Consider the following 27,997-nt stretch of genomic DNA (forward strand, 5'->3'; position numbering starts at 1 on the left):
GCATACAGTGGCTACAAACCTACATCTGGATGGGATTCGTACTAGTGATAAACTGGTCTAAATGTCCACCGGAAGAGGGAAAAAAGGGGAAATGGGCCAGTGAGTTAAGAAACGGAACACAATGTTTCAATTGAACTAAATTCTAGACAATATACTGCGTTTTCAATTGTTTTTTGGAACGACCTGACTCGGTGTTGCTTAGCGGCGCCCCCTGGCGGCCCGAGAGAACATCTGGAGGAGCTTGAGCGCACTTGAACGGCATTCTGGGCGCGTGAAAAGTCTTTTTATTTGGACATTTTCGGGAAGGCAGCGCCACGGGATCGCAAGGCCGTCCCAGCTGGAGGCGGCTCCTAACCCAGCCCATACTTAGCGCACGCCCACAAGTCCAAAAGTCGGTCAAACGCGAGGAAGCGAGCAAGCGATCCAGCCAGCGATCCAGCCAGCGATCCAGCCAGCGATCCAGCCAGCGATCCAGCCAGCGATCCAGCCAGCGGTCCAGCCCGCGGTCCAGCCAGCCGGGGAGCCAGTGATCCAGACAGGGAGATCGTGATCCAGTTAGGGACCCGGGGAGCCAGTGATCCAGCCGGCAAAGCATGCTGGCTCGGAAGAGCATCATCCCGGAGGAGTTCGGCTTGCCGGGGCTGGCGTCCCGCCTGCCCCGCAAGCCCGTCTTCCGCGACCGCGTCAACAAGGCGCGCTTCATCGCCAAGAACGGCGCGTGCAACCTGGCCCACAAGAACATCCGCGAGCAGGGCCGCTTCCTGCAGGACGTCTTCACCACGCTGGTGGACCTCAAGTGGCGCTTCACCGTGGTCATCTTCACCACCACCTTCGTCAGCAGCTGGCTGCTCTTCGCCATGAGCTGGTGGCTGGTGGCCTTCGCGCACGGAGACCTCGACCCCCGGCGCCTCAAAGGCGTGCACTGCTGCGTCAACGACGTCAAGTAAGAGCTCGCCAAGCGCCGCCCCCGTTTCCGCCCTCTTCAAGGCAACTTGAATGACTTCCCAGACTTTTGAGGCCACCCGCTGGCGTCTCTCCCCCCCTCGTGGCCCCCGACCCACTCGTCTGCGGCCATTGACGGCCACAGACGTCCGGGTCGGTCCTTTTCGACCGGGAGGAGCCGAGAGGGATCGGCCGCTTCCGATAGATTGGATGTATCTCTCCCTGTCAGCGGCGACATTAGAACAAAACCAAACCAAAAAATCCGTGTGAGAGGGAGCGATTTTGCATGGTTGCTACCGACTGCTCCGATTTTTCCATCTGTCGCAGGTCCTTCACGTCGGCCTTCCTGTTCTCCATTGAGGTGCAGGTGACCATCGGTTTTGGCGGCCGCGTGATCACCGAGCATTGTCCCGCCGCCATCACCGTGCTCATCCTGCAGAATATCGTGGGGCTCATCATCAATGCCGTCATGCTGGGTAGGCCGCCGTCCGTTCCGAGCAAAACTTTGGCGTCATCATTGGGTTACCAAAGACCTCGATGGGGGCAAATTCGGCCCGTGATAGGAGGAATAATCCAAATGACAAGTCATCAAACGTAAAACCACTTCCCGTATTCGCTATTTTGTTTTGAAAAGTTGCTTCCCGTTGGCCGGAAGGAGAGGCCGGAACCGAGTTTGGCCGTTTCGGCCGGTGCCGACTTCCCGGTCGGTGTGTCTTTGTTGGTGGCGGAGACGTTTTATTGTCTTTTTTGGAGCGCGGTGCGTAACCTCATTTGAAGTTGTTAAATTGTGCATTTACGTGCGCGTGTTCATTTGTTTACTCAGCTGCCACTCGCAATTCCACCCCATGTCTTTGCATTTCCTAGTCAGTTTAATGGCTTCATCATTCTCCTTTTTTGCATCCATATTCCATACAACATTGCTATACTTCTTATTATTTTGGAAGAAATGATGCTAATTCAATGTAAAACATGCCAACGAAGCCACTTCCAGAACCAATTCATTTTAGAAGTAGACGTACCACTGTATGTATTTCATACACATTTGGTATAGTTTGATCAATTTTTAAAGGGTTTCAGGAGTTGGGGGCCGGGGTAGCATTGGAGACCTTAGAACGCTGGTAACAAATTACAGCCGTGACACGTCAAATGCCTCCCTACGTCCCAAAAATCGGAGTGACAAAAAGACTTCTGGGAGCCATTGATTGGGTAAGCCGGGGAAGCCAAGCCAAGTGCCGCGCAGTCCCGTTTTGTCCAATGAGACTTTTCCTTGAAGAATTTGCGCAGCGCTTTCACGGCCTGCCGTTTCAGGTTGCATCTTCATGAAGACGGCGCAGTCCAACCGGCGCGCAGAGACGCTCATCTTCAGCCGCCACGCCGTCATCGCCGTGCGCAACAACCGCCTGTGCTTCATGATCCGCATCGGGGATCTGAGGAAGAGCATGATCATCAGCGCCACCGCGCGACTTCAGGCAGGTCTTTGAACGCGTTAGCGGCGCCCAGAGAAGTCGCCGGTCGCTTAGGGTCGCCTTGCGCCGCAGGTGGTGAGGAAGACCACCACCCCCGAGGGCGAGGTGATCCCCATCCACCAGATTGACGTCCAGACGGAGAGCGCGCTGGCCGGCAACAGCCTCTTCCTTCTCGCCCCGCTCATCGTCTGCCACGTCATCGACAGGAACAGGTTGGCTCGTCGTCTGCCACGTCACGCGCGAGAACGGGCTCGGCCGGCTCGGCCGGCTCGCGCCCGGAGCCGGCTGAATGGGCCCCGGGTAACGGCCGAATGGAACCCCCGACCCCTTCACGGCAGCCCGCTGTACGAACTGTCGGCCATGGAGCTGCAGTGCAGTGACCTGGAGGTGATCGTGATACTGGAAGGCGTTGTGGAGACCACCGGCATCACCACGCAGGCGCGCACCTCCTACGTCTCCGAGGAGATCCAGTGGGGACACCGCTTCGTCCCCATCGTCACCGAGGAGGAGGGCGTCTACTCCGTGGACTACTCCAAATTTGGGAACACGCTGCGGGTCAGTCACGTGCCGATGTTTTTCAACCCGCCTTCTCCGAGTCATTGTTTGGAAGCGGCGCCGCTTGTTATGCGGACGAGTAACGTCGGAGCGAGACCGACAATTGCACTGAAATAGACGAGCGGGGCGACCTTGAAACCGCAGATGGGCGTTTAGATTAATAGATGGGCAGCTAATGAGGTAGATAGATATAGATGCAGTTTTGATTGGTTGCGTCGTCGGTCCAAGGAGTCATCCAAAATTCAAATAGTATCCAGGAATTTTGTAGACGACGTGCATTTTTGTGACGACAGGTGGCCACGCCCCGTTGCAGTGCCCGCGAACTGGACGAGAAGCCGTCCATCTTGATCCAGACGTTGCAGAAGAGCGAGCTGTCCCACCAGAACTCACTGAGGAAGAGGAACTCCATGCGGCGCAACAACTCCATGCGCAAAGGCGTTAGCGGTGGCGGAGGAGGAGGAGGAGGAGGAGGAGGAGGAAGCCTGCGATCAAACAACTCTGGTATGCTCTCGCCCAAGGTCCAGTTCTTTACACCCGCCGAGGGCGGTCAGAGCGGAAACGCCGTCACTTGACACGAGGCTGACCAGTGCAACTTGATCTTCATCTTGGGCGGGGCCTGCACCTTCCTCATTAGAGTTCTTCTTCTTCTTCTTCTTCTTCTCCTTGTCCTCCTCCTCCTCTTGCACTTCCTCTTCCACTTCCTCCTCGTCCTCCGTGTTTCCGTCCACTAATGTCACCTCCGCAACCACGACACCTAGTCGATGGAGTGGATTCACGGTTAAGTTTTACTCAGCACTGATTGCGAAAATAACTCGGATTTGCCTAAATTCTGTGTAAATGAAAAAAAGGGTTGCTTTTAATCCTCACAACGATTCATTTTTGTTCATTAAAAAACCCTCCTAAATCTGCACATGTATTTATTTGTTAAACAGACACAATCGAAATGACATTTTGTGGACCAGCTGAAATAAGTAACCTTTATAGTACTCTCTCATTTAGACATGGGCAGAAGTAACATTTACCGTATATAACTATAACCCTTGTCGGCCATCTTAGGTCAGAGCCGCTAAATGTTGGTTTTCCACTGTTAGAGCTGCAGTCAACTCTTCTGACCGCTTCGTAAAAAGTGACCCAATCAAAATAAGTCATCGTCCTGTCAAAATTCTATTCGTGTGAACACGTTTGATAAAATATGCTCAACAAGTTTGTGGATCCGTAGCGAATTGGGGGATTTGTGAAGATTTCGGCGGAACCAAAGTACGTTTTAAACCATGTATACTAGCCCTAAACACGATGTCTATAATTTCGCTCAAACTCGACCGTGGTCGGTCGCGCACATTGTACGTCACGGATGCAGTGGACCTCCTCTCTCGTCCCTCCCACATCCGGAAACCATTGTGTTAGTGTTGATCGTGTCAAAGTAACTAGTATGGCTACGTCTTCTCGTTTGCTTCCGTGTTGCACGCGCGGAACAAACCTTGCTCACGGGTGGCGATTGCTCTCCGGACGTCGCTTCTTCTGCGACACAAGCAAGTCGGAACCGCTGACAGTGCGCAGGCAAGACGACGGTATCAGGTGACGAAATAACTCGAGGGAAAAAAAGTCCCCCATTTTCCAAATTGTTGACTGCAGTCTACTTGAATTGCAACTAGGACGCGAGATTAAAGTCTCGTCGCTTTATTTTGCCGGAAATGGCAACACTTTCTTGTTGTGTTGTTGTTGTTGTTGTTTTTAAAAACTACTACCGGTTTAAGTACACCCTTTGCGGACTATGCTTTCCCACTTTGCTACTTGATGTCAAGACATTAAATATGTCATTATATATACGTACAGAAGGATAATACTGAACAATCCCAAAAAGAGGAACACACTTTCGCTGCGCATGCTGGAGTCTCTTCAGCAGGACATCCTGGCCGATGTGGACAATCAAGATCTTCGGGTCATCATCATATCAGGTCAATCCCAATGGGGAAAATATTGCCACTCACTCTTGCATTTGCTTTGTGCTCTTTTGATATTTTGGCTATTGAACTACTTGGGAGGACTGTATTTAAAAAAACAAAACAAAAGCAGTCCGTGAACGTGAACTTTACGGGCACACGCGCACCAAAGTGGTGCTGCCGTGGCTTCTAGAAAGCAACTTGGTATTTTGTGTGCGCGTTAGCGGAAGGTCCGGTCTTTTCCGCCGGCCACGATTTAAAAGAGCTGACGTCAGCCCGGGGGCAAGATTATCACCAGCGCGTATTTGGCACGTGTACGCAGGTGAGTGAGCCGGGGGACTCCTATTATTATTATTATTCCCGCCCACCTCCCCGCTCCGGCAGGTGATGACTCTGATTCGAGACGTTCCCGTTCCTGTCATCGCCATGGTCAACGGCCTGGCCACGGCGGCCGGCTGCCAGCTGGTGGCCAGCTGCGACGTGGCCGTGGCGTCCGACCGCTCCACCTTCGCCACCCCGGGAGTCAACGTGGGGCTCTTTTGCTCCACGCCGGCCGTGGCTCTCGGCCGAGCCGTGCCCAGGAAGGTGAGCGTTGTCGCGCCGGCAGTCGGGTGGGGGGAGAGCGGGAGTTCCCATATACGCCAGCGGGACGAAGCTCAGACTCCGCCCGCCCCGACAGGTGGCCATGGAGATGCTTTTCACGGGCGCTCCCATCTCTGCCCGCGATGCTTTGATGCACGGGCTGCTCAGTCGGGTGGTCCCGGAAGAGCGACTGGAAGCCGAGACCCTGGCCATCGCCGGCCACGTGTGCCGGGCCAGCCGAGCCGTGGTGGCTCTCGGCAAGGCCGCCTTCCAGAGGTGCGCGCAGGCACCATTGTCGCCGCCGTCGTCGTCGTCGTCGTCGTCGTCTTCCCGCCCCGACCCAAAGTCTCTCCTGTCCTTCTCCCCCGAGGCAAATGTCTCAAGGTCGAGACGTGGCGTACGCCACCGCCTGCCAGGCGATGTTGGACAACCTGGCGCTTTTGGACGGCCAGGAAGGGATACGGGCTTTCGTGGAGAAGCGCGAGCCGGTGTGGAGCCACCGAGCGGGAAAGGTTCACCGCCGATGACGACGAGCAGCGTCAACGGTTCACCGCCACCGGTGCCTTGTCGTCCCGGCCGTAACCTCGGGTTCCTCAAAAGCCGCATTTTAAAGACGATGGTCATCAATTCAGAAGAAATCATTGGTGGGACAGACTGACATTTCCGACGGTAGCGCTCAACAACTCCTTCCCTTGCCATCGGCGCGACGATAGACGTCCAGTCAAAGGAGTCGAGCCATCCGTTTGAAGCGGGAGGCTGGCAACGAATGGCCAAAAGCCTCCCGCTTTGAACGGATTGCAGCCCAGTGATAATTTAAATCACCCACCGGTGGCGCCCGTACCTGAAAGCAAGCCCTTCTCTCTTTTGATTTTGGTGAATTTATGCAAGCTACGTTACGTTAAGATAAGCTTACTAATAAACCTCTATATCCGGTTTGCCTAGCCAATCCAATGGGTGTGGCATTCAAAGTGTTAGTCGGGTGGTTCGAGAGTGAGTGAGCACTTTGGGGGGAAACGAGTGTTGAGAGAGGGGACGGCTATCACAGCCGGAAGGGAAACGGCTCTCTCTAGGGGCACTTCTGCGCTACTGCACTTTACGTGAGCACATGAGCCCGACGAGTTGTTGTCCACTTGACGCATCATTTCCTGGTTAGCTTCGCGAGGTGCGAGAGGGATCGTTTTTCTTCTCCTCGTCCCGCCGACTCGATGGAAGGTGACGTTCGATGTGCTTTGGTTTGAGCGAGGTGATTCGCTCATCGCCGGCGGGTATGCCCGTCGGCTGGAGCGACGCAGGCGCCAGCGTCAGGACCAGAGCCAGCAGTGGAGCCAGCAGTGGAGCCAGCAACGGAGCCAGCAACGGAGCCAGCAACGGAGCCAGCAGTGGAGCCAGCAGCGGAGCCAGCGCTAGTATGCGGCGCGGCCATGGCAAGCGGGGCTAATCGCAGAGCCGAGGCGAGGACGCTGGAGGACCTAACGCTCGATTCGGGTTATGGCGGCGCGGCGGACTCGGTCCGCTCGTCCAGTGCGTCGCCGTGCGGCTCCGAGGCGCCCCCGCGGTCCCCGGCGCACGATGGCAACCGCTGGCATCTGACGGGATCCATGCACAGCCGACAGAACAGCTTGGACACGGTCAACACCGTGCTGGCCGAGGACAGCGAGTCGGCGCCGTCCGAGTGCGCGCCAACGGCGGCGACGGAGGCGGCCAAGCTGCCCGAGCCCGAGGAGGTACCCTGGAGCCTGGCCGAGGCGGAGAGCGCCCTGAGCCAGCGACAGTGGCGGACGGACGAGGAGCCTCCGCTGCCCCAGTCCCAGCAGCCCCAGCCGCAAGCGCAAGAGCAACCGCCCTGGCTCTCGCCGCCGCCGTCCCCCGAGGTGGTGGCGCGGCTCTCCGCGCTGGTCGGCCGCGCCTTGGTGCGCCTGGCCCGCGAGGCGCAGCGCCTCAGCCTGCGCTACGCCGTGTGTACCAAGCTGGAGGTGCACACGGCCGCCAAGGTGGTGCTCTCCTGGAGCGTCTCGACCAGGTGCATCACCGCCGCCCTCGGGGCCCTCTCCCTCTACGACAGGAGCACCGCCGCCCCGGCCGCCGAGCGCTTCTCGCGCGGAAAGTCGGCGCGCTGCGGCCTCGCCCTCTCCGTGGGCAAGTTCTTCAGGTGGATGGTGGACAGCCGCGTGGCGCCGCGCGTCCACGAGCACGCCGCCGTCTACCTGACGGCCTGCGTGGAGAGCCTCTTCCGCGAGGTGCTGCGACGCGCGCTGCGGCTCCGGCGGAGGCGGCGGCGGTGGGACGACGGCCCCGGCGACCTCAGCCCGGAGGATCTGGAGCGAGCTGTCAGCGCCGACTCAGAGATCTGGGGGCTCCTGCAACCCTGCCAGCACCTCATCTGCGGGAAGAACTCCAGCGGTGAGTAGCGCTCCTCCATACCCACCTTTTACCCTTCAACTCCGTTTTCTCCGTGTATCGGCCCATCTGGCGGTGGAAACGTGGCGCGAGAATCCTTTGGGAAGTATACAATCTACAGTCAATGGACATGGATTCTGCCATGTCTTGCGCTCTGACGTCGCACAATTCCCGTAACGCAGTGCTTCTTAACCTTGTCGGAGCTACCCAACCCCGCCAGTTGCATATGCGCATTCACCGAACCCTACTTTAGCGTAAAATGAAATATGATTTTTTTTTTTCAAATTCAAGCTACAGACGCTCCCCTACTTACGAACGAGTTAGGTTCCGAGCGATTGTTCATAAGTTGAATTTGTTTGTAAGTTGATTCAGTACTATATTTTGTATTATAATTTATGTTTAAGACCTATATAAGTATATTGAAGGTTTATATAAGGCGTCGTCGGTATTAGCGGCGGAAAGAAGCACTACTCGGAAAAAAATACAAAATCGAACTTACGAACATTTTTCGACATAAACGCAATTTGCAGACATGTTCGTATGTACCGTTGTTCGTAAGTCGTATGTTCGTAAGTAGGGGAGCGTCTGTATATAAATTACTCGCAGAACTGAGTGAATGAAATCGACAATAGGTAGCTGCACTTCCACTCCCGCCCACAAGCTGGCAGCAGGGAGCCGCTGTGACTTGCAGTCTGCTGAAATGAGTGTGTAAGCCTGTTGACCAACTGGTATTCCTTCCCAAGGATCGGAAGCCAAAAGGGTGAAAGATGAAATGCCCAAACAAAAGCAAATGTGCTACCTCCGTTTTGTTGCACCGTTCTACATAGAATGAGTTGTTTTTGTCGTTTGGCCCCGTGGTGGTAGTGGTAGTGTTGGTAGTGTTGTTGTTGGTGGTGGTAGTGGTAGTGTTGGTGGTGGTGGTGTTGGTGGTGGTAGTGGTAGTGATGGTGGTAGTTTGGGTGCACCTGGAATCCTCAAGCTCATGTTTTGACTCGTATATTGGCTTGTGTATATATATATATATATATAATTTTTATTTGTTTGCATTGCATTCTTCATCCTGTAGCCCATGTGACTTGTAGATGGAAAAAATAATTGTATGCTCTTACCTGTTGCTTGTTTTACAAAGCCTTGCATAACTTGCTGGATTATTGCTAACACCTACGCTGGTGTGAGATGGGTTTTCTCACAGCAGCAGCACACAAAAAAACAATCATTTTTTTCCTTCGGGGGATTTTTTTGGCGCGCTTTCTTTCACCCGACAGTGTAATGTGATAAACGGTGCTCTCTTGAGTGTAATTTTCCTGACATTTATGTTGTCGCTGGAAATTTAGTCTTTGCTTCTCTCCTGTTAATATCAATACATGGTGTCGTGCCACATGTATTTTCGGCACTTTTTTGGGTTGTTCGTAGCTATTATGGTAGTAGTGGTGGTAGTGGTTTCTTGATGCTTCTAAACTTGAAATCCATTTCAACTGTAAAGGCGGGCGATCATGTTTGGCTCATCAAAAAGGCTCGGCAATGCAAAATTTCCCCCTAGCCGTTCCGAGGCCGTTTCCATCCAAAGGAAACACTAAACCGTCCTAGCGATAGCTGCGGCTCAAATGGACGTCAGACGCTCTGGAATAATCATTGAAACGACAGTCCGTGGCAAGTCGCAATCGGCACATGCGGCGCGGCTTTCGGACGTCAAAACCACCGCATGCCTTAACATTTTTTCTCTGGGTGCTGCGCAATGTGCCACCGCGTTGCCATGGCAGCCCACGGAGTCGGGGCAATTAGGGCAACCGTGGCGTAGTCGCTCACGGCGGGGGAGAAATATCCGTCATCGGACAGGCTGGATTCAAGATAGCTTGACTAATCTTTTCCTTGAGGTTTTTTTTTGAAGACCCCGTACTCTAATCCAACATCAGAAACATTCTCCTTTCAAAAAGCAGTAGTCAAGGGTGAGAAGTACTAATCTGGTCACGACATCATCACATTCCAGGACATGACACGTTCATGCGGGCAGGCGGGCGGGCGTCCACGAGGGTCCCCCCTAAACTCTAACCCACTTTCAGCCCTCCTAGTTAAAATGGATTGGACGCATGGCGTCAGCAACCAGTCTGATAAACGATCTCTGGAAGAAAAAAACAAGTCGTGCTTTTGGCGCCATTCCCATCCTCTTGAGCCAGATGGTAAATGGGATCTCTTGCAATAAGGCCTGCGCAATCTTCCAGAAATTGGTATCACGGACGTAGCGTGTCGAATGCTCGTTCGTTGCGACTTGCCTATCCTGCTTTTTTGTTATCATAATGTGGTGTCTTTTACAGTAGTCTTGCTTTTTCACACTTTGCAGCTTTGTGTGTGTCTGTGTGCGTGCGTGGGTTAGGGTTAGGGTTAACGTTGTCTCGCGAAGCCGCCGTGTCGTTTCAGTTCTCCGAGGGTGCCGAGGATAGGCATTAGCGGGTCGCCGTGCCCTCCAAGTTGTACATGTGGCCGCCTTCTCTCTTATCTCGCCTCGCTTGTGTTTCTCCCTTTTCTTTTGAGAAAAGACAACTAGAGATGGCACCGATAAGAGGGCGGAGGAAGGACGGGACGAGACGAGGCGGTCGGTGCCGAACTCGCAATCTGTGATTGTGCCAATAAACATATTTAGGAGCCTCAATATGAAAAGAAAAACATCTTAAAGGATGTAGGAATCTCTCAATAATGGACAGGTATTTCAAAAAAAAAAGGCAGGCCAAAACCTGAGCTTGAGCATTTCATGTACGCCACAGGGCCAAAAGAAAAAAAAAAGTAACGTATTCAAGTTTAAACTGTGCAACATCACTTAGGTGGTGACTTGACAGGCCTCCAGCCTTTAAAAGAAAATCATTATTAGTCTAGTTTGACTTCTAGCGAGAAAACGACTGTAAGCGAGCAGGTCGTTTGGTGGCGGTGATTAACCGGGTCGCCCATGAATGCCGCTCGAATCCCCCGGGGCGAAAAACCGCAGCCCTTATCGATCGATCGAGAGCGGTCGCCATTGCAAAAATCGTTGGCGCGCGCCGCGTCGGGAGCGTGCCACGAGCGGACGCCTCTGGCCGACGGCATCCATCTCGCGGTAGCGCGTCGTCATCTTTGATAGAGTGATGTGGTTTGTATTTGCGCGCGAGGGGCCGGAAAGCCGTCGACAAACTCTTTGACAATTCCGGCAGAGGGACGAAAAGAGCCGCCTCATTGTTGTGGGGGGGGATGGGGGCGGGGTGTTGGATCTAATCGATAAACATTCAATAACTTCGAATCAGAGGAAGCACACAGAGTCGGCCATGATGAGTTTTATCTAGCTTCAGCTGAAGGAGGGGGTCAGAGCAGCCAGCGGCAGGAGCGCGTCTATCCTCCAGCCTGACTAGTTTGAACTCCCTGAATCCCCCCAGCAGGTCGACTAGTTTTATTGACAAAGGTCATGTGACATAGGTACAAACAGAAGGCGGGACAGTGATCTAATCATGTTTGATACTATCACATGCAGATGATGCGCCCCCAACTCATAGGTGTCACGGACGGAAATTTCCGCTAGCCCATGCAAAATTCTATCCTAGTGACTACACTAAATGAACCTATTGACTAATAAAAAGCATAAGAATACATTCCATACTCCACATTTCCCCCCTGTAGTTACTTTGAAAGAATTTTCATTAGACATCAATTTATATCCCTCCTATCCAGGTTCTAGAATACAAATATCATCAACAGTTACTTTCAACAGGGTATGGAAAATAATAAAATCACTTGTCAAGGCAGAGGCGAAAAACTCGAGGTATTTAGCGTCATTCGAGAAAAATTCCTCTGCGTCCCTCTTAATGAGCGAACACAATTTTTTAAGTCAAGACAAGTACAATTACCCGGACGACTCGACAAACTGAGGCTCGTCACACTTTGAAAGCGCAATAATCTCCAGTATGGTTTGCCATGCGGTGATACTGTATGTCACTGTAAGCTACCAGCGTGTGCTGGATAGTGTTTCAAATCATAACTTTGATACAGGGGATTACACACAGAAAAAATACAGAACAGAAACAAAATCGCAAATGAGGGAGTTGCAAATTTAAACAGCATTGACTGGTTTCGTCTGGGATGAAGGTGCAGCAGTGTTCTCCCATCATGGCACACACACCTCCATCCTCCGTCCCGCAACATCCCTAAGGGCTTTGACAGTTTGGTTAATGAGCACTCATGTAACAGTTCAATGTCTTTACACGAAGCATAACTTTATCCACCCCAAGTTGGGAAAGTAGCAACCGTATGCTTTTCTGGGGGGCGGACCACAACTTATGGTCACCAGGAACATCACTACCCCAGATTGCATCACGTGGTTTGAATTGCACTGATTTTGCACTGATTTTGCACTGATTTTGATCTCTTATCTCTTACTGTTATGTTCACTCCCCTTAAAAGGAATGCATCTCATCTGCACCACTGAGGATTTAAGTGTGGCGTCTAGACCCAGTGAATTCAGGTTGTCAGGATACCTGTGGAAATGGGAATACGGCTACACACATAACAACTTTCATTCGGAACAATCAGTTTCTCCTGGAACACCATGAAATTATACCACACATCTTCTCCATAGTAGTTCTCCAGATTGTTCTTTCATCTTGCTGTTGAGGGATCGAAGACCCTCCAGGGCCTTGGTTAAACTCCCGTCAGCTGCTGTGTTGTTCGGGATGAACGTGCAGCATTGGTCGCCAAAGATGGAGCACACGCCACCTTCCTTTGCCAGGAGCGTGTCAACAGCAATTCTGTTCTGGAACGCCATCAGGAGGTCACCGACAACTGTTCATGGATGGCTGCAAACCCTTCCTCCGTCCTGTTCTGGAGTCGTGCAATTTGGTCAGCGAGCTTATACTCATCTGGTATTGGGTCCCCGTCCAAGAGTGGACCGCTTGGCTCTGCCTTTCCAGCGTTGAGGCAGGACGTTTCCTGCACTTGTTTTCCAACTCGAGGCTCTGTGGGCGGGGCGTTCAGATACGCCCAGGCTGTCACTAACAGTCCAGTCACTGTGATGTGGATGACAACAGCTCTCACTGTGGCTTCTGTATAGAGGTGCAAAGTCTATGGGAGGTCAGGGTTAAGGGAGGGGTGCTCGTGGCTGGTGAGTAGACGTCAGATGAGTTTCTTCACGGACAAGGGTTTTGACACCGTCCGACTTAGTCCACTCAGAGTCACCTGTCTCGAACGACCTTGACCTGATGAATCGACTTTGACTTTTCAGTGATCTTTGCTGCTGTGGAGGTTGGTGAGTTGGGCCACGAATGGGTCTTCCCATCGTGGAGAGAACCAGGACTTCCTTTTATGACTCGGATCAGGATCCAGTCACCTGGCTTCACCACCTCCTGCAAGATATACAGAAAGATCACGGCAGCTTACATGTTCTTTGGATAAGTTTCTCTCCTTCCTTAGTCTCTTCCATGGTTTTCTTAAGCCTTGGTTTTATCGTACTATTTGTTTGCTCTACCAGTCCCACACTCTTGGACATTGGCCTCGTTTGGGCCTGAGGTCATCTTGCACATTATATCTGTAACAAATTAAACAGTTCCTACAAAAATTTTAAAAGTAGGTATTTCGATGTCCATATCTCCCCCCTGTTGAGACATTGTCCATGGCTCAATTTTGGAGTACATTTTTGGTAGGCACTGTAGGCCTTTAGCTGTGTACAGGTCGTCTGCAGACTGTTCTTGAGATCGGCTCAGCCCTTGTTGCTGTGCATACTGTGCAGCAAGTGTCCGCGCTGCCTCCCCAGCTGCCGCACTCTGTCGCTGTCTTCAAACACGTACTCAACATCTGCAGACAGCTATTAGGTTGGGCTTAATACCCCAATGAACAAAAATCACAACAATCTTACTTATTCCATCACTATAGTTTGTGAAAAGCCTAAATGCCTATCAGTCAAAATTAAATATGCTAGCTGGTATTCTATTTTGATCACTGCTTCCTTGTTAAGATCAAGAACTATATTTGTTTTTTCCTTTCCTACAATTACACAAATTAACTAATCATACCAAAAATAGGAAAAATACAAAAAGCAAACCAGACTGCTTTCTCCTCAGGAAAACAGCTTTCCCGTTCTCTGTAATAGTTTAGATTCACATCAATTAATATCCAAAAACAAAATGCACACATTTATAATTCTGAAAAGAATTGAACCCACTAAAATGTAACCACCCCTTGTTTGTCAGGGTCAACATTTTTAGCATAACTGTGTCTTTTAGAGCAATTAAAGCCCATTACTTTTAAAATGCATACTAATCAAGTCCCAATTCAATTAACAATGTGTATCGCGTTGCATATTAACCTCAGTTGTTTGAAATTCAAAATATCCCAAACTAGTAGTCTTTTAATCAAATGTAACATTCCATTGTCTTTGGAGTTTGCCAATCAGCTCCTATAAAACTTTCTTAATCAATATTTCTCAATAGTCAGGCATAAAATTAAAATCTAGTTACATTTCTATCCATTGTGGTTTCTCTTTTCTCTCTAATTGTTTACTTTAAAAATCTGTAAGAAGGTTTGGTCTCAATTGAAACGCTTTCATCTTTTTTTATGGAGACAATAAAACCAATATAAAAAGTTCCTCATGGCTTACAGCATTGCTCCCCGAGCAATAATCTTTCCAATCAATATTGGAGTGCTTGCCATTTTGTTTGATTACGTCAAAAGTTTATCTTACCTGCCTCCGCATACGTTTCAACTGAGAGAACCTTCTTACAGAGCACAAAATGGATCCGCTATTTTCATGTCTGCTGGTTTGGTCAGGAACATTTGCACTCTCATCCTGGGTTGCTCATCATGTTTCCTGTTGAGAAATGCAATCTCCCTCTGCCAACCCAAAATTAATGCGTTTCTTTAAAGTTTTTTCTTTTATGCAGGCATATGATTAGCCTCATCCTCCAATTCCAATCGTGTAGTTAATAATGGCGTTTGGTACATTCCACTAAATTGGATTTCCATATTTTTCCGGAACGAAATATGGAAACTTTTGTCAATTCAGTCAATTATTCTGTTAACACAATTTGGATGCCATTATCACAATAAATCAATAGTACTTTGGAATTTCGTATCAAGCACTGTCTGTTTTTTCCCAGTGCTCCCAAATTTCGCATAGCAGATTTGTTTCTCCACTTCAAATTTCACATTTGGAGTACTGCTGCTTTTTCATTAAAAAAATTCCTTGGACAAAATATTTTTCCATAATTTGTCGTTGCCATCCCTGGAACGGGCTTATTGGCGAATTCCGAAATCGATTCCAATTTGCTAAATCATTTTCCACCTTGATACCTAACCGATTGATTATATCTTGGTGGTCGGCCAATTAGAAACACAAAAAGGACAAACAACCATTCACGCTCACTCATTTTCAGACATCCGTGGTCTGCAATTTTTTTATCACTGGTGAAGAGCGCCATCCCCAGTCCTGGGGCTTCTTGGCAGCTAACCACCTTTTGCTGTGTCATGGCAAGTCATTCTAAAAGGAAATAGGTCAATGTTGTTTGGTTGGCATCAATTGTTCGATTCTAATGCAATTAATATTCTAATGGTCATTAATATGAACCACGCTAAAGCATATTCCATCTGTTGATGGGCAAAACAATGAATTGTCATCCGTGCACTGATCACAAGTCATGATGTTTATTGCATCTCAGCGAAATTATGCCTATCCTAAATTAATTATTTTATCTAAACTTGCCAGCTACAATTTACCTAATAATTTGGATCAATGCCATTTCTGCATTGTCTTCATGTTTGATATCATTAATAATTTGGATGATTCTTAATACTTAAGTCTAAATCGCAAATCACTCTCATATTTCTAAAACAAATAGTTAAAGCTCTGGCTGAATTCCTATCCGCTCTAAGAAGGCAGTTTTATTTAAAATAAGAGCCATTTTCTGTGCTCACTATTACCTCAATTACAATTTAGGGAAAATAACCTTTCACTAGGCATTTCCTAATATAAATAAATATCAGTGTTTAATAAAGGACCCATAATTTGTCACTAATATATTACAACACTGTCATCTCTCTGTCTCTCTCTCCTTCCCTCCCCCTCCCTGTGGAGACAATCGGACTCAAGTGATTTAGGTTCAAACCTGCAGTGCTGTGGTTCCTCTCTCTCTTTGTGCAGGGGGAGGGGGCCTTGGGCTGGGCTGGTGTGGGCTCTCTCCTGGGTCCAGGTGTGAAATGGGCAGTAAGAGCTATGGGCGAGCCCCCCCCCCCCCCCCTCTTTTTGTTTGCACCGGGTGTGCTTGGCTTGTCGGGTGAGGGGTGTCCGCTTCTGTGAAGGGGGGCCGGCTGTAAAGTGGGCTTCTTGCCTGCTCCACATTTTTCGGCCATTTTCTTCCTTTGTTCTGTGTGTGTCTTCAGCAAGATTCAAAAGCAGGCAGACTTTTTAAGGGAATTCTCATGTTCCTTCTTCAGATTTTGGTTCTCTGAGAATTCCTCATAGGCCTTCCTCTTAGCTCATCTTGCCAAAGGTCGTACCTCTTGAGCTCATGTTCAATGATGTTCATAGGGAGGGCCCCAATTTTGAAATGTGTGACTAGTACATGTGAAAAACATATCATTCTTGTTCTCCATGAAGATAGAAAGTTTCTTGAGGAAAGACAACCACCTAAAGCAGCTCCTCATCCTTTCTGTCCAGAATCTTCACAAGCATGTTAACCATGTTTTTGTTTCATTCTTCAATGATCAGGAAAATCTCTCAGCATGAATTTCACATCTTCTTACTTCACGTCCCTTTGTTTGAACGTTTTTTTTTTTTTTTAAACAATGGTCACATGTTACGCTATTAATACATATTTACCGCGATATTTTACGGCGATACTTTAGGGACGTCCCATCTAATTTATTATCTCTTTAATACTTATCTTTTATTATCCTATTTATCCGTCTACGCCGTCTTTTTAACCGTTATTCTCTTCAATCCTCGATTCATGAGCGCATACCGAGCGCATACCGAGCGCATACCAAGCGCATACCGAGCGCGTCTTAAAGCGCGTCACGGCCTACTTCCGGTTCTTAACAAACGCTTCTGGTTTATATAATAGTAGTACTATACTTTTTAATCTAGCGCTTTCTTACTCATCGGGTGCAGTATTTTTGGAAGCTTTATTTTTGACAATCTCCAGAAATCCTTTACCGAGGGACTATTTCACCCCCTAGGTTAAAGCCGCGTCACCAGCTTGCCTTACGAACGTAACTTATGGCCGAAGTGTACGTCCGCCGCATACCTTGTGTATTACCTTCTTTTTTTTTGACATACATACTCCCCAACGATATGCATTTATCCCCGATTTATGAGGCGTTTTTCTTCGACTTTCTCACGATTGGAAAAACGGGATTCCCACCAGCCTTGTCCTAAATATTAATTTTAAACAGCCCCTTACCGTCTCTGTGCCTCCTCCTTTTCGATGGGGGTTCCTTCTTCAAGCGGGCCACGATCAACCGAAATGCCCTCTCTTTTAAAGTAAGAGTAGCTGACGTCAGTATTCTCGGCTTTCAGTCCACCGTGGTCCGAAAATTCAGAAATGAATCTCCCGGGTTTCTAAGGCACCAGAAAATGTTGGATCTAATCGATAAACATTCAATAACTTCGAATCAGAGGAAGCACACAGAGTCGGCCATGATGAGTTTTATCTAGCTTCAGCTGAAGGAGGGGGTCAGAGCAGCCAGCGGCAGGAGCGCGTCTATCCTCCAGCCTGACTAGTTTGAACTCCCTGAATCCCCCCAGCAGGTCGACTAGTTTTATTGACAAAGGTCATGTGACATAGGTACAAACAGAAGGCGGGACAGTGATCTAATCATGTTTGATACTATCACATGCAGATGATGCGCCCCCAACTCATAGGTGTCACGGACGGAAATTTCCGCTAGCCCATGCAAAATTCTATCCTAGTGACTACACTAAATGAACCTATTGACTAATAAAAAGCATAAGAATACATTCCATACTCCACACGGGGGGTACTTTTGTTTTTACCGTCGCCATTGGCGATGAAAGAAAAAATATCAGGCACGGAAAAAGGCACGTGAAAATGAGGTATTGATTGATTTTCATTGGACGCAGCCCCGAGCTTCTTTTTACCACGCCCGTCCTTCCCGTACGCCGAGGGACGCCGAGCCAATGGCGGCGCGGTCGCCTGTTGCCATGGCGACTACCCGTTCATATTCCGGCAGAGTTTTCTCACTGCTGTGCGTTTGGAAGGGAGGGATTGCCGCACTCTTCCTAGAGCCAATCGATTCCTGCGGGTGGACAGGGGGAAACAAAAATAATAATAAATAAATAAAAATAAGGTGGTTGACGCGCACCTCCTCACCGAGGCGGACAATCGATGTCACCTCTTTGACCCTGACTTGATTCTCACCGGTGTAATCCCGCCGAAAGGGGAAGTTTGTCCGTTTGCGCCAGCGACCGAAGCTGCAAAGAGTCCATTCGTGCGGGAATTCCACAGGGATGGGTCGCCACGACGGCGAGGGCAGGAAATCAAGAGATCTGATCTCGTGTGGCTCTTTATTTGTGTCCTTTTCCGAACGCAAATGAGTTTATCGCTAGTCAACGTCCAATCCGCTTGAACTGGGAAGGAAGGAGGGCTGTCGCCGTCAAAAGCAGCTCATGAGTTACCGTGTTTTCTGGGTTGGAAACTCCGTGCGTGTATACTCATATAATTATATTCATTTTTCCTCTACGTTGTGCCGTTTTTGGTTAGTGCGACTTGTACTCGGGTGCGACCGACAATACGCTTGGTGTGAAATGGTGACATTTCTTTTCTGGTTATTGTCACCAGAAGCGAATCACTGCCTCTTTCATTTCAGTGCTGGCAGGCATATCCCGCAAATTCGCTAATCATCCCTTACTTCGTTCTTGAGTTAACTTACACACACAGACAGGCGCAACGGAGAAGCCAAGCTCCGCCCCCCGTAACCTTCACCTAGTGCTGGCGGTAAAAAGTATTATTTAACACGGGGCAAAAGATACTTCTCCCAGCTGTCATCGAGCTTTTTGCACTTAAATGAGACACGAGTGAAGCTAGAATTGGACTCCGATTGGCTAGGGGGGGGGGGGGGGGGGGGGATAATTGAGCTCGACGTCGTTCATCTCAAAAGCTCGGCTACTTGCTTCTGGAATGTAGGTTATTTTTGTTTGTCTGTTTTTCAGCGGGCCTTTCTCGGACTCTGCGGGAAGTAGCTGCCACTCGTCAGGCCGACATTGTGTCGTTAAGAAATGCCGCGCGGCGTTTAACCTAAGATATGCAAGACAAGGATGGCAGTTTGAGTTCAATCCTCTGCTGGCGCTCCATTGTCAGCCTCGTGTTTGTGTTCAGGTGTCCCGAGTCTACCCGAAAGCATCGACCTGCACCTCGATCGGCGGCGGCAGAATCCCAGTCGCTCGGGTCACGGCTGCCGCGGGGAGGCCCAAGACGCCACGCCGGAGCAGTCGCTGCTGGCCACGCGCGTGGGAAGCATCGGCCAACTCGGTGGGTATCTCGATCGCTCACTCGTTCGCACGCACGCACGCTAGCACGTGCGCGCTTTCCGCGTCGGTGAAGACGCGCGTCCCTAAGCGGAGACTGCAATGGCTTCCCTTCACGGATCACATCAGACACCAATTAAATGATAGAATCTTGTCAACAAATATTCGAAAATAAACACACGAGACACACAAATATCCCCAACTTAGATTGAAATTGGGGCAAAAAAAGAATCATTTCTGTAACTTTACAATGCCAGCGTTTTGCAAATGGACTGGCTAACCCTCACTGGATATAAAAAATAGAAATACATTAAAATAAATAAATAATTATATATATATATATATATATATATATATATATATATATATATATATATATATATATATATATATAAATAAATAAAAACGTCCCAATATTTCTCTAGCTGACACTTCTATAGTTGTCATCTCATTTGCACATTGCGTGAGCAAGAGCTCTCCCCGTCAGGAATAAGAACACGATACGCTTGTTTTCTCTGGAAATTTGCTGAGCTAATCAGAGCACGACTCAAAAACAAGCAAGAGCAGCAGAAGTATTAATGAAGCCGCGCGCTCGTTCATCGGGGGGGGGGGTTTGAGGCTGGGAGGCATTAAGTTTTGGGGGATTTCCTCCCACATGCAAAGCTGATGGGACGCTCTAATTTGTCCAGAAGATTGAGCGAATGCTCCTTGGTCTCACGGTGCCCCGCGATCGGTGTGCGTTCCGTTTTGGTTGTCCTGTGCCTACTAACCCCACAGGCTCCAGCACCCCCCTCAACCCGTGTGATAATACGTGGAGCGGAAAACGAATGACCGAATGGAGGCGGAAGCTTCTCATCCCGTCGTGGAACAAAAGTCAAACATTGGCTGCCATCAAAATCATTGACAAATGATTGCCGCCAAGCTCCCAGTCCAAACGGATTGGACATCAGTGGCGCTGAAGCCCGATTGTAGGTTTTTGTCATCGTGTCCCCAGGTGACTTGGTGTCGCGGGCCACGTACCACCTGCAGCCCCTGCACTTGCAGAACGCGGGCAACGGGACCCCGCCGCGCGCCGCCGCCTCCGCCTCCGCCGCCTGGGACGCCGTCCGCTGGGAGCCCGAGGCGCTCTACACCTTGTGCTACTTCATGCACTGCCCGCAGCTGGAGTGGGAGAACCCCAACGTGGAAGCCTCCAAAGTATCTCTACGCACCGAGAGGTGAGACGCCTTCCGTGCCGTCTGTTTGCCCGCAGGTCGACGACGACAATTCCGGAACGAGTAGAGGGGCGCGATGAATGTTTGCCGTGAAGTGAACTCGCAAATGCCGTGACCGTTGCGACCGGCGCGACCGGCGCGCCCATTCACTCCCAGTCGCATGTGTTCATCCCATAGAATGCTACTGTGGAATTTATTGGCGGCGGATGGGACGTGCGACCGTGCGCTTCGTTGCAATTGATCTCTCGCCATTAAAATGGGTCGTCATTGCCCGGAAAATCGCGAGGCTGGAGGAGACAGACAAGTAATCATTCATTCCGAGGGACAATTTAGAGTGCTGAAATAGCCTAGCATGCAACAGCTGCTCGACCGAAATCATTGTGCTTTTAATTGGACGCTTTCTGAGCGGCGTCCAACACAAATACACTGACTTGCCCGCTCGGTTCCGCCACGCTGGAGCCTCAAATGAATGGACGGTGAACATAAGACGGAAGCCGATGAGAAGGACGCTTCCGGGTGAGGCCCGCCCGACCCCGTTTGAAGCCGACAAACATTTGACCGGCCTGATTCCAAATAGTAGTCATGCCACCTTTGTGCAGACGCGTGGCCACGTCCAGAATTGATCCCACCGCTTCAGAAGTGTCACCATTTTGTTGCGCTTTTGTCGAAGATGCCCTTTTGGCCAGAGCTGCCGAACGACGGCGCTCGTATCTGAATATTTTTGCTCTGGCGTGGAGAAGCACAGGATTGATGAGCGGTCGCCACCCCCTGGGATTTGAATGGGTCCCAATCGTCCCACCCTCTCCGCAGGCCGTTCCTGGTGCAGCCTCCGTTGATGGAGTGGATCCGCGTGGCGGTGGCGCACGCCGAGCACCGGCGCAGCCCGGCGGTGGACAGCGACGACGTGCGTCAGGCCGCACGACTCATGCTGCCCGGCGTCGACTGCGAGCCCCGGCAGATCAGGTGAGGTGACGGCGCTCGGGCTTATCCTCGACCGATCGCTTTCTTCCCGGGTAGAGCGGAGGACAGTCCCCGCGGCGCCCGCAAACTGGACGCGGCGTCCGCCGAGGCCAAGTTCCCGCCGGAGCTCGGCTTCCGGATGCTCAACTGCGGGCGCGCCCATCCGGTCCGGCGGGCCGTCGGCTCGCTCGGACCCGACGGCGTCGACGGTGTCGGCGAGCAGGTCCGCCGCCGCTGCCGCCCTCATTCATTTTCACGCTGCCGAGCCCAGGTCTCGATTCGGGTAAAAATGGCTGGTACGAGTTGAAGCAAATAGTCCCAGGGTAAAAGGCTCCGCCCTGAAAATGTAACAAAGGCAAGTGTGGTGTCGCACGGTAGAAATAAGCTATCAAAACAAAACCCTAACTCCACGGGCGTCGCAATTGTGCTTATCGCACAATAAAAGTCAGTCAAGCGGTGAATGGAGCGAGCTCTCGCAATGCATACTTTTTGCGGCACGACACAGTGAAGAGTGGATTTAGCCAAAGCAATGAGTCAGCGCCTTTGCAGATAATCCAGCGGAACAGACTTTTGGGCACGTTTTGCAGGGCGATGAAAATCGCACGGCGCCAAGTAGCCTCACCCGATGCCTATCTCAGATTTTCGCCTGGCCAGGAATTGGAGTTTCAAGAAAACAAAAGTCGTGATCCAAAAAATGGGGGGAAACAAGAAGAAAAGAGAAAGAAAAAAAACATTCTGACTGAAATGGAGCCAGCTCATAGTGTAGCAGAGACCGGCTCTCCAGGACCCGAGTTGGCCACCCCTGCTATAGATGATACGCGTACCTTGGCGTCTTGCATTCCAGGGAATGAGCCCGCTGATGTATGCGTGCGTCCGGGGGGACGAGGCCATGGTCCAGATGCTCTTGGACGCCGGCGCCGACGTCAACGGCGAGGTGGGTATAGCGCGCTAGGATCATTGATATTTGTTTGCCCTACCAATGGTGGGGGGGGGAAAAAGTGGGAAAGTTGCCGCTAACCCGCAGTTCCGATAGCCAGCAGCGCACGGGGAACATGATTTTGGTCCTCCGCCGTGCCTGGGCCAAAATTCCCCCAACGTCTACTTCTCTGTTTTTCTTTGACACCCGCCCGCCCGCCTCAGGTGTTGCCGGACAACGGCGCCGACATGGAAGGTTCGCCGCGGGATGGCGCCCAAGACTACACGGAGACGCCGCTCCAGCTGGCCGCCGCCGCAGGTCGGCCACGGCGAAACCGAAGCCTGCCGCGTCCAAAACGGTCTGACCTCGTATGTTTCGCAGGTCACTTTGAGTTGGTGAGCCTTCTGCTGGAGCGCGGCGCCGACCCCATGGTCGGCGCCCCCCGTCGCCCCTCGGCCCCCCTCGGCCACATGAACTCCTTCGTCCTGGCGGCGGCGCACGGGCGCAGGTGGGTGGCCCACGGCCGGTCCTTCCGCCGTTTGGGCCCGTCTGAAAAGTCCGATGCTCGGCGTGGGCAGGGACGTGTTCCGGAAGCTTCTGTCCGGGTCGCAGAAGGACGGAGGCGACGTTCTCTCCCCGGAGGAGATCCCGGCCGAGGGTTCGCCGGCGGCGCCCCGGTCCGACGCCGGAAAGGCCCAGCTGCGAGCTCTGCGGGAGGCCATGTACCAAAGCACCGAGCACGGCCACGTGGACATTGCCATGGACATCCGCAGCTTAGGTCAGAAAGGAGCGTCGCTTCCACCCTTTTATCGCTCGCTCCGATATCATCGAGCGGCGGACGGAGATGCCTAACCCGCGTCCGCGTCCGCGTCCGCGCCCGCCCCCACCGGCGTCCAACCCACGCCGACTGGGGCTACTTTGCGGTCCGGCAGGCGTTCCGTGGACGCTCCACACTTGGCTGGAGTCGCTTCGGACGGGCTTGGCGCAGCGGCGGCCTCCTCTGATCCAGGCTCTGCTCAAGGACTTCTGCTGCCTCCGGGAGGACGAGTACACGGAAGAGCTGCTCACGCACGGCCTGCCGCTCCTGTTCCGCATCCTGCGAGCGTGCAAGGTAACCGGGCTGGCGTCCGCGTCTTCTTCTGCTTGTTTTCTGCCAGCTTTTTTTCTGTTCAGAACGAGGCGATCGGCCAGCAGCTGGCCGTCATCTTCACGCAGTGCTACGGTCCTTTCCCCATCCCCAGGCTCGGCGAGACGAAGAAGAAAGAGACGTCGCGCTTAGGTGAGCCGTTTGTTGAAAACTTCTTTGAACTCCTCGTGCACCGGAAAAGCTTTTTCAAGTGCACTAAATGTCAGCGCTCTCTTTTGGGACCAGAGCATGTTATTATTCCCCCAAATTTTCTTCCATTATCTTTGACTTTTTGGGGGGTCTTTTTGGGGGGGGGATGCAAATATAAATGCGCTCTCAAGTGCACTCCAGTTCCATATAGTGCCCGAGGTTGCCAGTAATTGGATGCTCCGTGATGCAATAGTTAAGGCAAAAACAACACCTACTGTTGGAAAGAACCACATGGCGACCAAAAAGGTTGGATCCCGAGCACTTTCACCTGGAAACCTCAAGTTTGCTAGGCACGAGTTGACCCAACAAAAGAATTGAAATGATTGCTTTTATTGTCATTATAGTACAAGTATAATGACATTTCAAGCTTTCACCACATCGTGCGCAAATAAAACAGACAGACAGCCGTGTTCATGAACCGAAGGAAGATCGCCATTTTTTCCCATGGGCCAGGTCAACTACGGCGCCCTCGACCGCTTTACTTGCCAATGCTCCTACGTAAGAAATATTAGGATGACCAGAAGCGTGGATGGGAAACCTTTTGTTTGGAAAAAAACAATCCGAGTTAGGTAAGCAAACATCCCCTGGAAGGGAAATTCACTTCCTGTATCTGTTTTTTTTTAATTGTCGTGTTAGAGTTGCTTTCCCATTGGCTATCGCCCGACACCTCGCTGGCCTGCCGTTGGCTAGAATAGAAGGAGTGTGCTGTAATCGGATGCGTGAGCTTCACTCCATTGGAAAATGTCTTTGCGTTTTTGATTCATTTGAATGGCTTAATAAATCCTTTTCGTATCTATTTTTCTCCCCTTTTTTCCACGTATAGGTTCATTTGCACAGATACCTCCGACAAATCTGGCATACGTATATTTCTAAAGGGTTTAAGCCCGGCAGGAGTGTTAAAGCGGTCCCCAAAGGGCCGCAGTGGGTGCAGGTTTTCATTCCAACTGAACGAGAGGATACCTTTTGCAAGTGTAATCAGTCGATTCAAGTCAGTTGCTACATATTTTAGAAGACACCTCATTGGTTAAACTGTCGCCACTCGGTCGGTTGGAACAAAGACCAGGACCCACGCGGCCCTCTGCGGAATCGCTTTGACACCCCTGGAACTTTAGGGCGTAGTATTGAAGTTCGTGGAATAAATCCGGTGAAAGTATGCTTACAAAACCACTTCTGGAAGCGATTGATTTTGTAAGTGAGAAGTCTTACTCGTGTATTTCATCTTGCGTTGGCGGGACGCGCCAGGCCAGTGATGGTCAAGCAGGGCGTGATATTCTGAATAGACGTGATGAGCGGATGTGTCTTGACCTCCGCCCGTGGCAGAGGCTCCACCGAACCCCTGAAACCCTAACCCTCACCCACCCAAGCCCTAGGATTCCTTGCATCCAACCCAGGTTAAGAAGCACTGCCCTGACGCTTCGCGTGCGGCTCTGCTATCTATCGGCAGACCCGCACTTCCTCAACAACAAGGAGATGTCAGACGTCACTTTCCTGGTGGAGGGCAAGCCCTTTTATGCCCACAAAGTTCTGCTTTTCACCACCTCACCCAGGTAAGGCCCTTTTCCTCTCTCTCCGTCGCATCTCAAACGCTGCCGATTCTTAGGATAGGCCGATTCTTTCAGGTTCAAGTCACTGCTGCAGAACCGGCCGGCGGCCGAGAACACCTGCATCGAAATCAGTCACGTCAAGTACAACACATTCCACGTAAGAGTCACTCACTCCGAGCCTCCAGGGGGCAGCGTGGGGGCAAGACATCGGGAAATAATGACCTCTGCCGGTAGGGGTCACCAATGGCTGAAAAGAATCGTGAAGAAGTGAATTTGCGATAAGTCAAGTCACGATAATCGAGGGAAGACTGTAGTAGGTCGCCAATCGTTCTCTTTTTGGCTGTTTGTGTTCAAGATAACTCAAGAACCAAGAAAGGGCTAATTATCACACCTGCGGCATATGTTTCTTGTATGAAGAGGGCGATTGCATTTTCGGGTTAAGAGGTGGGAAAATGAATTTCCAGGTAACTTGATCACGGATAAGCCTCTTCATTTCACCCTGACTGCCATTAACAGACGTCCAAACCATTTGAACCCCGATGGTTGCCACGTTATCTGGTTTAATGCATTGGACTTCTTCCACGTTTGGGCAGCGGGGTTAGCCATTTAGTGTTCAACCAGCTAGCCTAGCATACGTGTTTTTTTTTTGAACGCGGGAGGAAACCGAAGTAGACAGAGAGGGTTAGGGTTTACCCTAACCCACGCAGGCCCGAGAATAACATGCAAACTCCACACGGGAACTCACTGGGGATCGAACCGCCCATCTGTGAACGGTGAGGCCGACATGCTAACCACTAATCCTAACCCGGCGGCCGACGTCTACTGGTGATGAACTCATTTATATTCACTACAGCGGCACGATGACAAGAATGGAACGTCTGTCATTGCCACCGGATGCCAACGAAAGAGCTAACGGGAGCGCCCGCTCTACCAAATTTGGCAGACGCTTTGAATTTGACTGCCCGTTTTGTTTCCGTCCCCTGTCGCAGTTAGTCATGCAGTATCTGTACTGCGGAGGAACCGAGTTCTTACACGTTCGCAACAGCGAAGTCATGGAGGTAAGAGGCATGCGTATTGTGGCAGATTGGGGCAGATTGGAGCCGACTCCTTGCTAACCGGGACGGCTGCGGCCGGCGCAGCTGCTGTCCGCCTCCAAGTTCTTCCAACTGGAGGGCCTTCAGAGACACTGTGAGATCATCTGCTCCAAGAACATCACCACCGAGACCTGCGTGGACCTCTACAAGCACGCCAAGGTCAGACCGCAGCACGGACGCCTCCGAACCGGGACCCCCCGCCCCCGGGCTCTCATACCCGACGCTTCCGCCCGGCAGTTCCTGGGCGCCTCGGAGCTGACGGGCTTCATCGAGGGCTACTTCCTGAAGAATATGGCGCTGATGGTGGAGCTGGACGCCTTCAAGCGGCTTCTGTACGAGCCCCCGCCGGCCGCCTCGTCCCCCGAGCTCCCCGCCACGCTCTGTTCGGACATCCTGCTCGACCTGGAGAAGACGCTGGCCTCCCGCGTGCGCTCCATCCACCTGTCCGCCTCCAAAGGCTCGGTGGTGTGACGTCGGCGTGACCTTCACCGGCCGTTCGTAGCAAAGCTAGCATAGGAACCATTGGGCTCCGTCTGGGACACCGTGTCGGTCAAAGAAGATACGCCCCCCCCCCCCCCCCCCCCCCCCCCCCCCCCATTGCATGAGACCCTTTATGCGCGGTGGACAATGCCGCCGAATCAATGCAACGTGTAAATAGGGCGTCAATTTTTTGGAATGAGCTCTTTCTGTGCCGTCCACGATGGTCGACGCCCAAAGTTCTCTGAAAAAAAACTCTATCAATGAGTTTGTCCCTAGTAGACCCTCAGCGGATCGGACGATCTTTGCCGTCAAAGGCACGGCGAAAAGTTATTCCTCCCCGTAGTGGGTGACAGGAAATGTAGTACAATTCTCTGTGATGACAACCCCCGCTAAAAAGTGTCCAGTTTGAAATGTGCACTGTCCACTCCAACAGACAGCCCAAAAAATGACCTACAATGCAGTACAAGCTAAATGGTGGATTTGGGCACTTAAAAGCTTTATATCGTGTCTTAGCTCTTTATTTTTTTACTTGTGGTGCAATGCAGATTTATTTTGTTGTTCCACATCTCAAATGAAGCCTTGGGAAAGCAATATTTCAGCATGTGAATATATTTCCTGCTGCAATCGCAGCAGAAGGAATGTGAGAAAGCAGCTTTATGGAATACGACACGACCATCTTTTTGGTTTTATGAATAGAAAAGCCACCTATAGGTCCATTCGATGGCTCGACCCTCGACCGAGCGGTGGAAATGTTATGTCTAATGATGTCACTTTGCACTTTTGGTGTGTGCGTTACTGGGCACAATCCAACTTCACAGTCATCTGCCTAGCATAATACATTTGTCATTTTGCTCCGTACATTGTTCGGTGTGCTTGCTCGCCCCGATTCTGGTGCCCCGTTGCAATTGGGCCTGCACGTTTCTTGTGATCGGCTTTTTTCCCCATCGTTTGTCCTCATGTTAATTTTCCTGCTCAAATGTTACCTTATGTCCTGACTACGTCTTATTCCTTAAAAAAAAAGGAACAATGAAAATTAATTCATCGGCTGTATGGAGATAAAATGGTGCCAAAAGTAGTGAA

At 50.9% G+C, this 27,997-nt stretch overlaps 3 protein-coding genes and 1 long non-coding RNA gene across 7 annotated transcripts; 3 read left to right on the top strand and 1 right to left on the bottom strand.

Moving 5' to 3' along the window:
- The first annotated feature begins 285 nt into the window (after window positions 1–285).
- On the top strand, window positions 286–3,871 carry kcnj8 (potassium inwardly rectifying channel subfamily J member 8). Its single transcript, XM_077594399.1, has 6 exons — window positions 286–943; window positions 1,270–1,418; window positions 2,251–2,411; window positions 2,481–2,620; window positions 2,747–2,963; window positions 3,257–3,871. The coding sequence occupies exons 1-6, from the start codon at window positions 594–596 to the stop codon at window positions 3,533–3,535; spliced, it is 1,296 nt and encodes a 431-aa protein (XP_077450525.1). The 5' UTR covers window positions 286–593; the 3' UTR covers window positions 3,536–3,871.
- A 150-nt stretch (window positions 3,872–4,021) lies between these two features.
- On the top strand, window positions 4,022–6,431 carry echdc3 (enoyl CoA hydratase domain containing 3). Its single transcript, XM_077594400.1, has 6 exons — window positions 4,022–4,538; window positions 4,797–4,918; window positions 5,128–5,225; window positions 5,288–5,488; window positions 5,583–5,761; window positions 5,856–6,431. Exons 1-6 carry the CDS (start codon window positions 4,315–4,317, stop codon window positions 6,010–6,012), a joined length of 981 nt encoding a protein of 326 aa, XP_077450526.1. The 5' UTR covers window positions 4,022–4,314; the 3' UTR covers window positions 6,013–6,431.
- A 150-nt stretch (window positions 6,432–6,581) lies between these two features.
- Window positions 6,582–27,014, top strand: LOC144069208 (ankyrin repeat- and BTB/POZ domain-containing protein 3-A-like). 4 transcript variants are annotated; one of them, XM_077594392.1, is made up of 16 exons: window positions 6,582–7,885; window positions 19,225–19,377; window positions 20,368–20,590; window positions 21,398–21,550; window positions 21,605–21,770; window positions 22,392–22,481; window positions 22,688–22,781; window positions 22,845–22,971; window positions 23,042–23,241; window positions 23,396–23,574; window positions 23,637–23,742; window positions 25,244–25,346; window positions 25,419–25,500; window positions 26,333–26,401; window positions 26,483–26,596; window positions 26,675–27,014. In XM_077594392.1, exons 1-16 carry the CDS (start codon window positions 6,907–6,909, stop codon window positions 26,906–26,908), a joined length of 3,072 nt encoding a protein of 1,023 aa, XP_077450518.1. In that variant the 5' UTR covers window positions 6,582–6,906; the 3' UTR covers window positions 26,909–27,014. The 4 variants fall into 4 exon arrangements, with proteins under 4 accessions (XP_077450518.1, XP_077450519.1, XP_077450521.1 ...); XM_077594393.1 differs by lacking the exon at window positions 26,333–26,401 and having other exon boundaries at window positions 26,427–26,596; window positions 26,675–26,842; XM_077594395.1 differs by lacking the exons at window positions 25,419–25,500; window positions 26,333–26,401; window positions 26,483–26,596; window positions 26,675–27,014 and having other exon boundaries at window positions 25,191–25,338.
- On the bottom strand, window positions 11,177–17,854 carry LOC144069215 (uncharacterized). Its single transcript, XR_013298423.1, has 2 exons — window positions 12,459–17,854; window positions 11,177–12,375 (listed from the first exon to the last, which is right to left on the bottom strand). It is a non-coding gene; the product is annotated as an uncharacterized LOC144069215 (long non-coding RNA).
- Window positions 27,015–27,997: the final 983 nt, after the last annotated feature.

This window comes from Stigmatopora argus, chromosome 23 (genome assembly GCF_051989625.1).
Source record: "Stigmatopora argus isolate UIUO_Sarg chromosome 23, RoL_Sarg_1.0, whole genome shotgun sequence".
NCBI classification, from domain to species: domain Eukaryota; kingdom Metazoa; phylum Chordata; class Actinopteri; order Syngnathiformes; family Syngnathidae; genus Stigmatopora; species Stigmatopora argus.